Genomic DNA, 18,578 nt, shown 5'->3' with positions numbered 1-18,578 from the left:
TGAAACTGTAATAGTAAAGAAATTAGTCTAAACCTTTATCTTGGGAGACCCATTTCCAGCATGGACTGTTCAAAATTTTAATGACAGTATTTTTTTTTTTAGAAATTAAATACTTTTATTACATAAAGACAAATTAAACTGATCAAAAGTGACAGTAAAGACTGTTTAATGTTTCAAAAGATTTCCATTTCAAATAAATGCCTGTTTTTTTTTTGTTTTTTTTTTTTCTGTTCATCAAAGATTCCTGAAAAACAAATGTTTCATTGTCTCCACAAAAAAAAAGACAGAAAGAAAAACAGAGAGAGAGAGCAGCACAAAAGTGTTTCACAAATATGTTTCATGAGCATTAAATCATCATATAAGAATGATGTCTGAAGGATCATGTGACGCTGAAGACTGGAGTAATGATGCTGAAAATTCTGCTTTGATCACAGCGTTAACTAAATACTGGGTAAAAAGTTTTATTTTTTTAAACAATCAAAATGGCTGGAGAAAAACAGAAAGATTGATCATATACAGTACATATTACAAAAACACACAAAATATGGTCAGCATTTGGGTTTCACTTGACTTTAATGCATATTTAATCTTTAGTTTTAGTCCCATTTCTCCAAAAAGTTATCACAGAAGCAATGTTCAATCACAATATTAACATTATTAGAAAGACACTCAATCCATAGATAGAAAAAAAATGTCCAAAAGTCAAAAGGAGTGATTGCCAATTTTTTTCAAAACCATTTCAAAATGAATTCATCTATAAAAAGCTGCTTGTCAATGTAAATATAAATATGGTTTCAGCTGTTTTACTTAATTCGATGAACTGTGCAAGAATCGACCCAAACCCAGAATGGATGAACGCTATGGCTTTACTTATTGGCTTGCGTTTTGTGGTTACATCATCTATTCAGTGATTACAGACAAACAATATCTGATGATCAGTCCAAACTTTGGGATAAAAATATACCTGAATTCCCATTCAAATTCACACAATGGGCACATTTTAGATGTTTTTTTCCCCCTAGAAAAAGTGCAGCACATAAATGTATCTAAACCTTGTAAAGTTTTAAAAGCTGAATCCGTCACGGCATCACCACAATTTTAAAAGTTTAATTCTGTCTAATATTGAAATCCGGGTCAGTATGATTTAATTCTTAATTGAAAAAAAAAAAAAAAATAGATATAATGCTTTGAAATAACATTAGAGGGGCATTAAACAGAGCGAACAGAGATTCAGCAGTTTCATGCGACATGCCTCTGTATCGTCTGATCGTTTTTAATAATAAAAAATATTTCATCATATTAATTATTGAAAGATAGGGTGAAATATCCAAACAATGCAGTAATACATAAAATAAACCTGTCGATTCATTAAGCAGAAAATCTGCAGTTTACAACAGGCATGTAAATACTGTTTTGGCAATAAAGGGTCTCCATATTTGGCTCATGAGAACAGCCTTTCTGTTAATCAAGAAGTTGACCCAAAATTTAAAATGACCTGAAATTTTACTCACCATCAGGCCATCCATGATGTAGATGAGTTTGTTTTTCCAACAGATTTGTAGAAATTTATCATTACATCTCTTGCTTTCCAATGGATTCCCTGCAGTGAATGGGTGCCGTCAGAACGAGAGTCCAAACAGCTGATAAAATCATTTTAATAATACACACCACTCCATTAATTAACGTCTTGAGAAGGTTTCAAGTTAAAAACATTGTTCATTACAAATATTCAGATTTTCAGATGTTAGAGATGTTAAATGTGGATTATTGTGGTTTTTATCAGCTGTTTGCACTCTCATTCTGACGGCACCCATTCACTGCAGAGGATTGACTGGTGTGAGCAAGTGATGCACTGCAATGCTATATTTCTCCAAATCTGTTCCGATGAACAAATAAACATGTCAACATCTTTGATGACTTGAGTGAATTTTCAGCAAATTGTTAGTTTTAAGTGAACTGTTCTTTTAACTACAAGTTTCCTTTAATAAGAAAAAGACAATTGTTTCTTTAGCTCTGAAGAAGTTAACACGTTTGAGTGACCTATATTTGTAACACTATCCCTAAAAACCTTGATCTGTAGCAAACGTAACAGACAGCCATATCTAGAGAGCAAAAGAAAACAGTTCAATTCTGACAAGTCACGAAGAAACGATAACAGACCCAACATAAATCCAGTGAGAACAAACAGTAAGAGTGTTTCACATCAAAGCGAAGGCTCTTTAGTGCAGACATAGATAAAACACACGCAAACGGTGGATGTTCAAAGGCAAAAAAAAAATCTAAAGTGTCACTTTCTTTATATACTTGGCAACATCAGAGCAGTTTAAAACTCGTCTGATAAAGACACGGTGAGGATCGAAGGCCGATCATAGACACGGCAACCTGCTGTCAAGTTTGTTGGAGAGGGAGAGAGATAAAAAGAGTGCTTCTAGCATAGCGTGGGTGTCCCAGATGGCAAACCCGTGACGTCCCTTTAAAGCTCGATGACAGGTAACCTTTGTAGTCAGCGCAGCCATGCTACCTTGCAAAATTTGGCATTATGTTAATGAAGGCAGTTTAGGTTTGGCCCTCCAGAGACTCCATGTGTGCGTATGCGACTACAGTCGCGCGAGGATGGGCTTCTGGGTAGGAATTTTACCTCCTGTGTGACAGAGGAAAAGTACACAAGCGTAGCTGTAAATTAGAACGAAGATGCAGGAGGTCATGGCAGTACGGCACAGCGAGACAAGAACTGGGTCACAGTGGAAAATCAGGCAAACAAACTCATTCTCCGAGAGGAAACTTTGAAAACTTTACTTCTTAAAGAGCAAGCAATAAAATCTTGGCCAAAAAAAAAAAATCTGCGGAATTACTATAGTTCATCGTTTATTTTTAAAATATTTTTATTTATTTAATTTCTAAATATGTGTGTGCATTGACTAGTTTACGTTTTACCTATTATATATTTAGATCTTGTGGTTGTTGCATTCACTCGATACAAACAATACAGTAAATGCAAACATTTAATATAATTCAACTTTCAAACTCAAGCTATTTTGTATATACATAAATCTATAAAAGATTCTTTAATAGTACTTGTTGTAAAATAATGTTGTTGTTTTTTGGGACCATCTTATAAAACAAGTCCTTCAAAGTTTACCTGACATATATTTATTTTTTAGCCCAAAAAATGTTAAATAAATTGTATGATGTTTGTAATGAGGCTGACTATTTTAAATCATCTTTTATTTCTGAACACATATCAGTGGTAATAGGCTACTGCAGTTATTAACACATGAGTACATTAACTTTTTTGTGTAAACTGTAAAACTATTCAAATTCATAAGTATGAATTTGGAGTCTTTTGCATGAAATTTTAGATACAAAAGTATACGTTTTATTTATACCATATATCTAATGCTCTATAATGCTCTTTCGCTCCAGCAAAATTGTGCTTTTGCTAAACAACTCCGTAATTAAATCCATGTGAATCTAACATTATATTACACTATAAAACAAGGGTTTATAAAAAAGAATAGGGTTGATTTACGGGGACTTTGAACAGTTTACACAGAATATTGCCTACTATTATAAAAAAAAATAGTATGTGACAGGATCTTTGTATTATTTATATACTATTATAGTATAGCAATTTTTTTTTTTTTGCTTTTGTCTTTTTTATTAGTTTTTTTCTACTTCTGTTTACAGAAGCTTTAATTTAGTTATAGTAATTGCAAAACTTCTGCTTAAACTTTTCAAATTTTTAAGCTTTTTATCCAATATTTATATTTTTTTTTCATTTCAGCTTTAATTAAATTACCAAAACATATTTTTAATAGTTGCTACATTTTAGTCAAATGATCACATCACATGGATTTTTAAGCATAGTAACACAGCTTGAAATGCTAAATAACTGTTTTTCATTTTTAATTTGGTGTAAAAAAAAATTATGTAATACTTTTCAGACCAATAAAATAATCCCAGAAAGATAGTTATTTTAAGTCAACTTGGAATGCACATATTATATACTGCAGAAATGATAAGACTAGTATGTTAGAAGATTGCTATTTTAACATTGCCATACGTGAACACCAGCTATTTTGATATGACGTCACTCTTACCCATCGTATCCTCCAATGAGTTCACTGCAATCTTGTTGACCTTCAGCGTCACCTGATCTCCTCTGTGAGAGAGAATTCACATCAGTTAAACAACCATAACACTTCAAAAGCCCATAACACGTCTAATGAAGTGGAGACTGTATGTATATGGACTTACACTTTGACCTTCCTCACGGCTTTGAGCCTCAGAAGGGCTGCTAGAGCGTTCTTCTGCAGGTCTGAGGATAAAGCTTCACAACACTTCAGGCGACCTGATGCCATGATGACAAACACACATATAACAGAACAGTGCAGGACCCAGTACATGCATAATGAGATCAGTTGAGACAGATATCAATACCAGCAGTAAACAGGACCTGGTGTGTAAACAGTTTACACTTCCACATACAAAACTCTGTCATCCTGTGTTACCTGCTAATATGAGTTTGAGTGCAAAACTCCTCACAGCAGGAATAAACTCCTTCTCTGTCAGGTTCTCATTAGTCTCCTCACACAGATAGCGACACACCACCTGCACAGACACACACTAACTTAATATGACCGTAGTTATTAAACCTAAGAATGTGTCCTATGTGTATATATATATATATTAGTGCTGTCAAATGATTAATCGCGATTAATTGCATACAAAACAAAAGTATTTGTTTACATATATATGTATGTGTACTGTGTATATTTATTATGTATATATAAATACATACACATACAGTAAATATTTTGAAAATATTTACATGTATATACATTTATATATTTATATTCTTATATTTTATATAACATATAAATATATTTAATATATAAACATAACATATTTTTTCTTAAATGTATACATGCATGTGTTTGTAATCATATATACATAATAAATATACACAGCATACACGCATATATTATGTAAACAAAAACTTTTATTTTGGATGTGATTAATCGTGATTAATCATTTGACAGCACTAATATATATATATATACACAGTATATATATATATATATATATATATATATATATATATATAGCCTGCACAACTGCTGCTTCTGTCACTTTTTCTCTTGACAAGAACAGAGAACTTATCAAAGCGCGAAATAAACTACATGCATGCAGTGTCTGCTGACTTAAATCTGTGCATGCATGTAATATATTTTATATGAGTCACATTTAAGAACATGTCTCTGAAATGGTTTTCAAATCTGTCCTGGAGCAGCCCAGCACTGTTTCCCTCATCTAACGAAGCCGATTTAACTCATCAGCTCGTGCTTATTTTAGCACTTACATCAGTGAATAGGCAGTCTGCAAAACACTAAAATAAATATAAAAGAAATAATACAGTTAAACAAGGAAGTAGCCTAAATAAGAAAGTTAAATACACCCTGTCTACTGGACTCGAGCGGCGCCGCGAGACAAAATACTATAGAACTTATTATAATAAGTGATGCTACATTGGATGCAGCAGGACACGACATGACAAATCCCAGACAGTAAACTGCCTCGGCCTATTTATGAGGTACTGACACAGAGCTCAAATGTCCTGTGTAGACACCAGACAGACTCAACCTGGTGCGATGCGGCGGTGTCGCATCCGGTGTAGACACAGTTCACTGTTCCGCTGTCAAGCAAGCGGCGCATTAACTCCTCGTCTGCACGCGCTCTCTTTGAAATAGGAATCGTTCCCACATTTCTTGTTAGCATCTTTCATTTATCACCGTCTCATTTGTATTTGGCCAGTTTGGAGAAAGCCTCGCCAAACCTGACCAGCCAGGCGTCTGTGATCACGGGAACTTGTACAAATGCGGATGGGTGACATGAATGAAGATGGCTCCAGATTGGTAATGTAGTATTTGGTTGCCCAACACAAAATTAATTTGCTGAATGCATAAACTGTATTTTCCTGCGCTCAAACCGGCCAATCTAAAGGAAACGCTGTGTATGGCATCTGAGGTAATTTGTAAATTACTACAGACTTAACTATTACTGTTATTACACTTGTATACAAAACTTTTTATGCTTGTTATAGAGTGTGACGTCACATGCACTACCACCAGTGGTAGTAACAACCCTAACTGAGACTGCATTTATTTGCTCAAAATACAGTAAAAATAGTAATATTGTGTGTGTGTGTGGGGGGGGGTTGTATTTTAAAATTTATTCCTGTGATGAAAAGCTGAATTTTCAGCATCATTACTCTAGTCTTCAGTGTCACATTATCCTTCAGAAATCAGTCTAAGATGCAATTTACACAACAACGTTTTCAGCCAAAAACGGGAAACTTTTTATGCGTTTTGCCTGTTCGTTTACACGACAATGGCGTTTTTTGGACTGAAAATGTATATTTTTGAAAACGCCACCGTTATCGTTTCAGTGTAAACACCCAATACGGGAATCTTTGAAAATGTTGACGTCATGCGCGTGCGTAGTACGTGTTCGGTATGTAGACATGCGCAGTACGTGTTGATTTTAAAGGCAAGTGCGAACAAACATACACAACAATGACGGAGTACATGGTACTGTTGTTACTGCTGTTCCCTACAGGTACTGTTTACTAACAAGGTGACAGCGCCAGCTACTGGCCTGGTATACGTAATACAGCGTTTTTGGCCGTTTAGCAGATGTGTGTAAACGCGGATCGTTTTCAAAACGTTGTCGTGTATACATGAAACTTTTTAAAAATGCAATGGACTTCGTTTTTGACTACATCATTGATGCGTAATCGTTGCCTAATATGCTGATTTGTTGCCCAAGAAATATTTCCTATTATTATCAATGTTGAAAACAGTTTTGCTGCTTAATATTTTGTGGAAATCTTGATACAGTTTGATACAGAAAGAAAGAAAGAAAGAAAGAAAGAAAGAAAGAAAGAAAGAAAGAAAGAAAGAAAGAAAGACTGACCCCCAAACTTTTGCACAGTAGTGTACATTTGCACACTGTGTGTAAGGTGTCACCTGGTATCCCTGCAGGAAGGGGTCCAGAACCGAACAGAGGAAAGCGAGGGTGCTTTGACCGCTCGCTGACATCACAATCTCATGCTCCAATACCTGCAACACGCCACGCTTCATGAGCAAATAACACGCTTCTTCAAAGTCCTACAAAAAAAAAAAAACACATACACGTCATGAAAAGACATTTGAGTACAGACTAGAGGTAAAAATCTTTTAAGGACTCGTGATTCGATTAAGTTTCAACTGAAAGAGTGAAACAGCCTAGTTTTCAAATGAATCTCAAATTTTCAGCAACACATTTTGGTGGCAAAAACTGTTTGTGAATGTGGTCTAACCTGAACAGAGTCCCCAGGGCAAAGAATAAATTCATTGGAGAACATGTTCCTCAGGAAGTTGAAACAGTTGTAGATATCATCTAGAACACAAATTATTTGGTAAAATATACTAATCCAGAGTAAAAAAAACATTCACAAAGCATATTTCTCTCACACCTTTTCTACTGGAGTTTGCGCTTTGCATGGCCACCGCTAAGAGAGCAGGTCTCAGAAACACGTGTAAGATCTGGTTCCTGTAGGAGGCGCAAGAGAGCACAACGACCGCTCGCTGAAACACGGCTTCCTCTGGTGTGGTCTCGACCTGCGGCCCATCCGTGACGCTCAGCTGAACCTGGCCTGCAGACACACTCAACACGCGTCTGTGCAGAGCTAAACTACAGCTGATGACTTCACTGCAGGCCTCATGATCTACAGACAGAGAGAGAGAGAGAGAGAGAGAGAGAGAGAGAGAGAGAGAGAGAGAGAGAGAGAGAGAGATCATATTATTGGGGATTGTTCAAATTAAGGTCAAGCAAGCTTAGATTGAGCTATTGGATTTCTCTGCAATAAATTATTCATTGAGCTTCTTTCCTTTATCTAAGCAGATTCTGCATATCCTGGAGATATGCATGATCATTTTTGCCATACTAAGAAAATTTGAAGAACATGAAGTTTGATAATAGGATATAATTTCATACATCTCTCGCTGCTAAGCTTTCAAATTAAGAGATCTTCACTCACGGATACAAACACTTTACCTTAATGTTATTACATTTGATATGATTGTTATATAGGACTTTTGATGAACACTTGATTTTATACTGTTGTTGTCAACTGTTAATTCATGTTCATTTATGATACTAACAACTAATATTCATTTATACAACTTCTATGTTAAAAATGTATTTGTGTATGAAGAAATTACCACAAATCAAGATTGATAAATGGTGTAAATTCTAACGTTTAAAAGTTTGGGGTCAGTAAGATTAAAAAATAAATATATATATATGACTTTTATTCAGGACAGAATAACAGCTTAAAAACATATTTCAATAAATGCTGTTTTTTTTTTTGTTTTTTTTTTACTTTAATCATCAAAGATTCCTGAGAAAAAAAATGTATCACGTTTTTCACACTATTAAGCAGCACAACTGCAATAATTTTTCATAATATTACTGTTTTTACTGTATTTTTTAATCAAATAAATGCAGCATGCATAAGTGGCTTCTTTCAAAAACATAACAAAATTTTACTGGCCCCAAACTTTTGAAATATATAATGCATGACAGCTAATAGCATAAACTAGGACTGCAAAACAATTAATCACGATTAATCGCTGTGACGAGTGGGGCGGGGCCGAGAGCCGTGGGAACGGAGCGAGGCCGGTGGAGTGATTGGGAAATGAGCGACACCTGCTCCACTCACCGGTCTCGAGTCCCACGGAGGAGATCGGGAGGATACAAAAGAGGAGCGACGACAGTGAAGGACGAGAGAGGACCAGGCCTGGGCTTTATTTTGTGTTTGGTTTTTATCTGTTTTGTATTTATTTTGTCATTAAAGATTTATTTGAATGTTCGCCGGTTCTCGCCTCCTTCTTCCCGTGATCATGGAGTTTTTATTATTACACTGGTCCCGAAACCCGGGAGGAAGGAGGGACGCGCTGCCGAAGATCCCTTGCCGCTGGGGTGAATCCGCGGTGCCATCGAGCAGGGCGTAACAGTCTGGCGCCGTGGACGCTCGAGGCGGTGGGCTGGAGTGAGTTGCCGGGGACGGACGAACTCGCTGCCGGCCGCCCGTGATGTGGAGGGGCGGCTGCCGTCCGTGAGGGAGCGAAGGAGTCGCCGCCGTTCGCCAGGCGGCCGGAGCCTGCTGCCATCCGCCGAGAATGGGGAGGAGCAGGGAACGGGGGACTCCTGCCGGCTGCCCGAAACCGGAGGAGCCGTCGCCGTCCACCGGGCGGCGGAGGAGTGTCGTGCCGTCCACCGGAGGGCCGTCCAGTGCCACCGCCAGGCACCGCGGAGGACTTCACACAGCCGGTGGAGGGCCGAGCGGCAGCGTGTCTGGGAACCGGAATTTTTTATTTTTTTTTTTTCTCCTCTCTCCCCTCTCTCTCAAAAGAGCCGTCGCTCCTCATCCTTCCATCTCCTTTTCTCTCGCCTCGTCTGTCCTTACCCCCAGGTTCCCGCAGGTCACCGTGAGCGACACCTGCTCCACTCACCGGTCTCGAGTCCCACGGAGGAGATCGGGAGGATACAAAAGAGGAGCGACGACAGTGAAGGACGAGAGAGGACCAGGCCTGGGCTTTATTTTGTGTTTGGTTTTTATTTGTGCGCGGCAGTCGACCGTGAGGGGCTGTCGCGCTGTTTTGTATTTATTTTGTCATTAAAGATTTATTTGAATGTTCGCTGGTTCTCGCCTCCTTCTTCCCGTGATCATGGAGTTTTTATTATTACAATCGCATTCAAAATAAAAGTTTGTTTACATAATATATGTATTATATATACATAATAAATATACACAGTAGTATGTAAACATAAACTTTTATGTAAACTGTGTGTAAAAGTTTACATTATTATAACACACCTCTCATGTGGTATGGTGCGAGACGATGCAAAAGACGCGAACGCACTTTTAAGGAGAAAGTATCAATAGGATTAAAAAACCAAATTAACAACGTGGGAAAATTATGTCAGTTACAGGTTCTGAATCCTGGTTTTCGACTTTGTTTGCTGGTAGACTGATTTAAAGCTGTGCATCATGACTTACAGACATTTTAATAGATTAAAATGACTGTGATTTGTGTGATCAGTCTAAGGTTGAGATAATGTGATCTCGTACCCGGCCAGTCCAAGAACGCTCCAAACGCCAGTGCCAGGTGTCTGAGCCAGTCTGTCTGTTCTGTGAGGGAGGAGAGGTCCATGCCTTCAGGGTTCTGTAGCAGCAGGGTGGCGATGAGAACCCAGGGCTTCAGAACCATGTTCTCCTCCTGGATGCGCACCAGACGGAACGCAGCGTCGTTCAGGAACTCATGAGTGTCTACGCTGGGTTTCTGAGGAATGTACCTGTTAAAAACAACACTCAAGTCAGGACAGTTTGTACAACTTACAGTAAAGTTTGTAACAGTTTTAAAGCTCATGACAAAAATGCATGCTTTGTGGCTTTTAGTGCAAAACATTCTGAGCGTGGCTGATTGCAGCGGTCATACCTGGGCAACAGGTTGTACTGAGAGCGCTTTATTTTTCCCTCTGCCAGACTGCGCACAGATACAGGATGACCAAAATACACATGCATACTGCCATAGTCCTCACTCAAGACCCGCCGGGCCTTCAGCAGACCCTGAGAGAAAGAAACAGAGTTGAGGAATGGATGTCAATAAAAAAAAGAACACTTAAAGAGATACTCCAACCCAAAATGAAAATTTCGTCATTATTCACTTACCCCCATGTCGTTCCAAACCCATAAAAGCTTCGTTCGTCTTTTCAGAACACAATTTAAGATAATTTAATCTGGAGGCTTGTGACTGTCCCATAGACTGCCAAGTAAATAACAGTGTCAAGGTCCAGGAAAGTATGAAAAGCATCGTCAGAATACTCCATCTGCCATAAGTGATTTAACCATAACGTTATGAAGCAACGAGAATACTTTTTGTACGTGAATAAAACAAAAATAGCGACTTTATTCAACAATTTTTCTCCTCTGTGTCTCTCCACATCAGCCTAGCGCCATTTTGAAGAATCTGAGCTGTACGCAAGCAGCGTAGACTCTTCTGTGTCAGCCGCGACACAAGGATGCTCTGCTTTCTTTCAAATCAAAGCATAAATACATGTAGAAAATGTATTCTTGTACGCAGTTTGCATTCAGCTCATATTCTCCAAAATGGTGCTACAGTGTTGTGGAGAGACACAGAGGAGACAACTTGTTGAATAAAGTCGCTATTTTTGTTTTATTCGTGTACAAAAAGTATTCTCGTCGCTTCATAACGTTACGGTTATATCACTGATGGCAGTTGGAGTATTCTGACGATGTCTTTCATACTTTCCTGGACCTCGACACTGTTATTTACTTGGCAGTCTATGGGACAGTCACAAGCCTCCCGGTTTTCATCCAAAATATCTTAAATTGTGTTCCGAAGACGAACAGAGCTTTTATGGGTTTGGAAGGACATGGGGGTAAAGTGATTAATGACTAAATTTTCATTTTGGGGTGGAGTATCCCTTTAACTCCCTTTGGTCTGTCTGTCTGTTGCATACAAAATGTTCCAGTAAAAAACTGAATATCTATTCATAATTTTACAAACATTAAGTAAGCTTTCATGCCTGAAATGAAAATAAACTTAATTCAGGAGACAGCATCAAAATTATCTTGTATTATTTTGCATCATGATATTTTAGAGATTATTTTGAGTATTAAACAAATATTTATTTATAATTATCCACTGTCCATTACATGGACTGGTAACGTGAAAAATTAGACAAAGATGCATTAAATTGATTAAAGGTGACAGTAAAGAGCCTTTCTTTTCACTGAAGAATCCTGAAAAAGAAAACATGTTTTTTCCACAAAAATATTAAGCAGAACAACTGATAATATTGACAACACTGATATTAATAAGAAATCAGCAGATTAGAATTACTGATTTCTGAAGGATCACGTGGCACTTGAAGACTGGAGTAATAATGCTGAAAATCCAGCTTTGCATCACAGGAATTAAATACATTTTAAAATATACTGACATAGAAAACATTATTTAAAACTTTAATTATATAAGTTCACCACATTCCTGTTTTTACTGAATTTTAGAACAATAAATGCAGCCTTGGTGAGCACAAGAGCCTTCTTTCAAAAACATATTTTTTCGGAAAACAGAAAACATTAAGATAAAAGTTTAGTTGTTATTTATCTGCTAAAAAAATAGTGATGGAATGCACATTAGAAGGCAATGCATACGGAGGTTGATTCTTTGGGCTTGGGGATGCCGAGCAGCTCTCGGGCGTACAGAGACTCTTCTAGAACTCTCTCATAGCTGATGCTGACAGGAACCAGGCTCACATCAAACAGCTCTCCTTTAAAAAACGGCTCCATCACAATATTCAACAACCCTGAGGGAGAGAGAGAAAGAGAGCGGAAGAGGAAGCTGACACAAAATGAACAGTGTTCAAAGAGGCGGACCATTTTGTTTCTCTCATTCATCTAAATTTGCTTTTGTTCGCTTTGATTGATGAGCTGCCACCGTCAGGCTTTGCAGGTTTCAAGCTGTCGTTTTGAACCTCTGTGCCATAAATTAGTCAGGGGCTCTATATCATACCGGGACTGAGATTCAATTGTGAAAATCCTGTGAAATTTCATTTAGCTGGCATCTCACTTCCTGTGTGCAAGCAATGCTGACCAAAAAAATGTTTCCTGTCACCTTGAATTTATTTGTGCAGCGATAAAAAAGGCCGAAAAGTGGGGAAAAGCCTTGATGCTGCACAATACGTGTAGAAGTCAGCAAAGAGATTTTATCAAAATGAAACACCTAAAAGTCACAGCAGCTCAGACAGTCTGTTTTTAAAATTGCATAAAAAGTGTTACAAACATATAGTGGATGTACACTGACCCGTCTTTGGTGTGAGAGATTTGCACGTCCTGCTTCTAGTTCCTTCCAAGAAGAACTCAATTGGGGCATATCCTTTCTGAATAAGCAACATACAACAACAATGCATATTTTCAACCATTTAAGAATGGAAATATATTACAGTAAACAGTCATTTACCGGATCCTTGTATCTAAAAATGACTCGCAGTACCTTTATTACCTGTAAAATCCCACTGGATCAGCCTGTTTGAACTTTGGGTATAATGGAAGTTACATTCAAGTAACTAGTGAAGTAACACATTACTTTTCTATTTACAAGAAAATATCTGAGTTACTTTTTTAAATCAGTAATGCCAGTTACTTTGCTTTCCCATTTATGCGATTCACCTTGTTTACGCACATAGGAACACAATGCACATGTGTCTATTATGGTGGAGAACTGGCCCTGAAGAGAAGAAATCGTTGAATAAAGACGTTATTTTAGTTTTCTTTGCACACAAAAGGTATTCTAGTAGCTTTGTAAAATTACTGATGAGACACTGATGTCACATGAACTGTTTTAAAGAGGTCATATGATGCGATTAACCCGTTTCAGAAGGCGGGGCATAGAGGAGCAACAATAATGTACAGTATGTGGAAAATAATGTGTTTTCTTTAACCTTAAAGTGCATAAACACATTGCATTACACCAAATACACCAAATAATGTTCTTTTTAACAATGTCATATGACCCCTTTATTGATGTTCTTACTACGTTTCTGTGCAATATGAAGCCTGTATTTTTTTCTTGCATATACAGGACCGTCTAGTTGACTGATTTGCTCATGTGTTCAGTTGTTTGGATGAACCGTCTTACCCTCAGCATGGTCTTCACATACTCAGAGAACACAGCCCAGTAAAGTTTATCACCTCCAAACGACCGACGGATGAAAAAAGCCCCTGACATCCGCAGCATCTCACCAATGAACTTCATGCTCATAAAATCTGCAGAAACATCTTACCATTAGTAAACAGTACAGTATAAGTAATGAATATAATATGAAATCAACAGGTTTAAGCTCACAGATTGATCAAATCTGAATCAAAAGAATAAAGACATTACTGAAAAGAAAATAGTGATTTTATTAAAACTAAACTCCAAATAATTTTAACTTGACACTTTTTGCCTCTATCCTTCAAACCGTTTCATTTGTCAGCAAGACGATTTTAATCATTTAAAATATAACAATTTACTATGATCACTTTTTCTTTTGTATATTTTAATAAGTACAGCTAAAAATAAATATGTTGTTTGATTTTTACATAAATGATGATGGAACATTATTCCACCCATGTTTTGACATTTTCACAAAATCTATTTGAAACATTAGACATTTTCCTGAATTTAATATGCATTCTATGCATATAAAATCCCTTTTGTAAACTGAATTTGATGCGACACTGTCTTTGACCCATTCAACCATGGTTACAATGATTTTACAAGAGTATATATTCTAGAATAAAAAGATGGCACTATCATGTTTTACATATATGAAGTTTAAAAACTACAACAGAGTGCTTGTATCAAGATTTTGAATATAACACAGAAAGATTATCTGTTGTTTAGATGCTTTAGCTGGCACTGTCAACCCTCAACACCTTGATAAAACAAGAAAACTTGTGAGAGAACCAAAGAAAGGCTATAAAATCCGTTACATTCAAGCATATTAAGGGGAATGAACTATACTTTGGGAAAGTGAGTCTACTTGTGTTTGTATAATAGCTACACTCAAAACAGTTTTTAGGCTGGTACAATGCATTAGTGTGACCTGTCCACACTCACCCATCCCAGCCGCAATCACCGGCAGGGGAAGATCAAACATGTAGAGTAAGTAGGACATCATCAGGAAGTCCATGTAACTTCGGTGGCTGGGCAGGAGAACCACTGGGTGTTCCTGTACAGCCTGCTGGAGCTGAAGAGAGAGAGCATCATCAGTGAAAACCAGCATGACATCAAACTCTATTTACATGCCATCTTTATTAAACCAAACGGCAGGACCAACAGCGGTTCTCAACCAGGGGGCCTCAGGATAACTTGAAAGTATTTCAATTAATTAATTATTAATTATATATCAGAATAATACATTTTTAAATTAACTCTTTCCCCGCCATTGACGAGTTATCTCGTCATTTAGAAGACAACGCTTCCCCGCCAAAGACAAGTTTTTACAGCTTTTCATGTTTTCACTGTTATACACTCGGGGGCGCTATTACACATCTTCTGAACGAGTACAAAACCACCCGAACAAAAACACACGTGAACAGGACAGAAAAACTAGCGGTCTCTTATGTAAACAGATGCATATTAAAAATAATGCGATCATCAGCAATAGACAGCATATAAATAAAAACTGCATAATATTACAGAGTAAAATGATGATCCAGGAAGTGGTATATGGCTGTGCAAGCTTTGGAAGTGTTGATGGAAGCGATTAACTGGATTTATGCTTTGATAATCGTACTGAATATTATACAGATGTCATTTTTGATTAAAATGTGATTTTCTCACCTTTTTGCTCAAAACCATACATTTTTATGAAACCTACTTATATTCAAGTGTTGATAAAAAAAGAATGCTTTAAGCTCAGATCAGATCAGATCTTTTCCCCTTCGATAACTAGTGCTTGTATTGCACTGCTGGGCTGAAGAATACAGAGTTCCTGCAACATCTGAATCCATGACATTTCAATGAATTGTGGTTGACGGATTTAATGTATCAACACTCCCTATTTCTGTTAAAAAAATTAAAAAAAATACACTTGGTCAAATGTTTGAAATATTTATTTTATTCTTATAATAATATAAATATATTTTTAGAAATCTGCTTTTATTTGATAAAAAATGTGACCCTGGACCACAAAACCGGTCTTAAGTACCACTGATATATTAGCAAAAGAAACGTCTTAATAAAAGGCTTAATTATTCAATATATTTCAGCAGAAGAATATATATGATAATAAGTAAGCACTTTTAAAACAATGACATGCTAATGACAAGTGCCACAAGGGATCTGAGCCGCCTCAATCCCTGTAATTAGGACACATGTTTTAGTAACATTAGACGACCCTAGTAATCGTCTCACAGTGTAGACGCCAGGTGTTTAAGCAGGAATTTCACACGTGTATTTTGGGGACAGTGAAGAGTCACTCACTCTCTGGATGCCCTCCTCATTGACACACACGCTGCGGAAGAGTCTCTTGAAGGCTTTGCTGAGCGTAAAGACAAAGAAGCGTACAGTGCTGAGCTGCATACGGTGAGCCATCTCATCCAGAATCAGAGACGCTTCCTCCGCAACACACTCGGTGCTGTCTCCTGATTCTGATGAAACCTAAACACAGTAGCCATTAAAACACCTAGGGTTTGATCTGTATCCCTAGACTGAACAGCACAGCTCTTCGGAAAACATAACTGTAATACTGACACAATCACAATTAAAGAAGACCGTATCAGAATGTACACTTCCACCAAAATGCCTCACTAGATTTAGTGTTCCTGTGGTTTAGTGATGAAACTGTGGTGTTGTTTCTGTACCTGTTTAATGACACACTGCAGGTGGTCTGACTGCAGAACGATGCTCTTCAGCATGCTGACCTTGCAGGGCACGAGTCCTTTATAGAGTGTGGGAGTGTAGCATCTCAGTGCGTATCTCAGATCACTGGAGCGTCTTCTCTCTTCCAGAACGTCTTCAAAATCATCCCGCTTCTTCAGCACTGGATGCCTAGGCTGTATGAAGACAAAAAAAAAACATGTTTTTCAAAATAATAAGACCGTTTATATGATCACATTTCTGCTTTTGCATCTTTAAAACTGTTATACATTATAATTACAGTACATAAAAAATAAAACAAAAATGCAAGGACTGATCCTCGTGATGTACACTGGCACACAAAATATTACAGATATATTCACATATGACAGAATTATGACTGACTTACTAAATTTATTTTGATTTGCTTTAAATTAACATGTTTGTTCACATTAACAAATATAAATTGTATAAAAAATAACACTTTCTATAATATTATAAACTTTCTATAAATCATGCAGTATATTCTATTATATATATATTTTTGTAAGATAACTTATTTGTGGTCACTTCATTATTTCTATTAATTAATTTGTGTTTTTAAAATAGTTTTGCCTTTACTCTTATTCTAAAATGTGGGAAAAAAGTACTACAAATAATAAGGGTGTGTCCATTTCTTTGTAAACAATGCAAAGAAAATAAACTAAATATCTAAAAATGTACGTTGCTTAAACAGACATACATTTGATTGTGCTGCCAGAGTTTATACATGGCTGTACAGTATGGTTTTCTGATGGTATATGGCTCTAAAACCATGTTAAATCACTTTTTAAAACAAATGACATGTAAAACTCATGTGAGAGATTATATTGTTTGGTTCATGAAACGCTCTTGTGCACTGAACATGAAATGTGCTTAATGTTTCCTTGAAGGAAGCTCTGTGAGAGATTCACACACTGCAAGTGTTGCAAGCATGTGCTACTTTGACAGAAAGCATGCAACAAAATATTGTGACACTCACCGAGTACAGTGCTCGCGACGCCATTTCTGTTCCGCTCCTATCAAAGCATGAGTGTAATAGATCAGATGAGTTCTGGGGGAGAAAGTTTGGATCAAGGTTGACTGTTCAGTCCAGTACTCATTCCAGTCATAGAAACACAACATGCGCGAGGAATGAAAAATGAGTATGAAGCAGCAGATACCGGGTGGGCGGGGCTTGGAGGCACGGCTGGTCAACGTAATAATTTTATTTATTAATAATATTACACTTTTAAGTGCTATTTCTAAGCTGTTTCTTTAATGCCGCTCTTAAATCTCACTATTACCCCACAGACTTTACTAAGGTGTCCTGCTGAAATACCTGTTTCGGCTTCTGAGACAGCTCTGTAAACGGCAACAAAAACAAATCGGGGCGAGAGCGTTCCTAAGTTTAGCCAATCAGAAACGCCTCCTCCTTGTCAATCATTTGTGAGTTTGAGTTTGCTGCTTGCGGGTTGGTTGACGGTATTTTGGGGGGCGGGCTTCATGGGATTTAAAAGTATGGTCACTGAAAATCTGGATAAAGGCTGTAAATTCTCGCCGTATATGTATATTTTTTAATTTAAGGTTTTTTTTTTTTGTTTTGTTTTGTTTTTCTGGTGTCATTATCCTTGAGTAAAAAACAACCGCGTCACCGTCACGTTGATGGTCTGAGCACGTGGTACCTGTTACTTTTCTCAGCGCTGCACGGATGGGCCAATCACTGACGTTTGTGATTATTCGGCTGTTGTGTTCATTTAATGTCTTTATTTAAACATTCGGCGCGATTGTTTTATTTTTATGCCAGGTAGCACTCTTTAAAAGTGATATATTTAAAAGTGTATGACTTTTACCGTACATCTACTAAGACAAAAACGCCGTGAGATTTTAATGTGGTTCAATGTAAGGTTGGAGCTCTGGGCTTCCACGCGCCGTCTGGAGGAAAGAACGCGTTTGTACAGCCTCTACAGTCTCCTCCTCCTCCTGTCCTGTCCTATCACATGGGCAGGGTCAACATTTCAGATTAGGCTACTTCCGGGACGACGAGCGTATTGACAGAAAGTGAGAAAGTGATTTTTAAAA

The 18,578-nt window shown here is 37.3% G+C and overlaps 1 protein-coding gene across 2 annotated transcripts; it reads right to left on the bottom strand.

Moving 5' to 3' along the window:
* Positions 1-554: 554 nt before the first annotated feature.
* Positions 555-17,909, bottom strand: LOC109113254 (dihydroxyacetone phosphate acyltransferase-like). 2 transcript variants are annotated; one of them, XM_042746418.1, is made up of 17 exons: positions 17,839-17,909; positions 17,500-17,571; positions 16,484-16,675; positions 16,104-16,280; positions 14,736-14,865; positions 13,770-13,897; positions 12,936-13,011; positions 12,287-12,438; positions 10,545-10,675; positions 10,178-10,401; positions 7,517-7,768; positions 7,361-7,440; positions 7,029-7,169; positions 4,512-4,611; positions 4,258-4,351; positions 4,101-4,162; positions 555-2,641 (listed from the first exon to the last, which is right to left on the bottom strand). In XM_042746418.1, exons 2-17 carry the CDS (start codon positions 17,521-17,523, stop codon positions 2,598-2,600), a joined length of 2,007 nt encoding a protein of 668 aa, XP_042602352.1. In that variant the 5' UTR covers positions 17,524-17,571; positions 17,839-17,909; the 3' UTR covers positions 555-2,597. The 2 variants fall into 2 exon arrangements, with proteins under 2 accessions (XP_042602352.1, XP_042602353.1); XM_042746419.1 differs by lacking the exon at positions 17,839-17,909 and adding an exon at positions 17,681-17,809.
* Positions 17,910-18,578: the final 669 nt, after the last annotated feature.

The sequence above is a fragment of the Cyprinus carpio genome, chromosome B20, assembly GCF_018340385.1.
Source record: "Cyprinus carpio isolate SPL01 chromosome B20, ASM1834038v1, whole genome shotgun sequence".
Lineage (NCBI taxonomy): Eukaryota > Metazoa > Chordata > Actinopteri > Cypriniformes > Cyprinidae > Cyprinus > Cyprinus carpio.
This window is presented reverse-complemented; position numbering and strand designations above follow the sequence as displayed.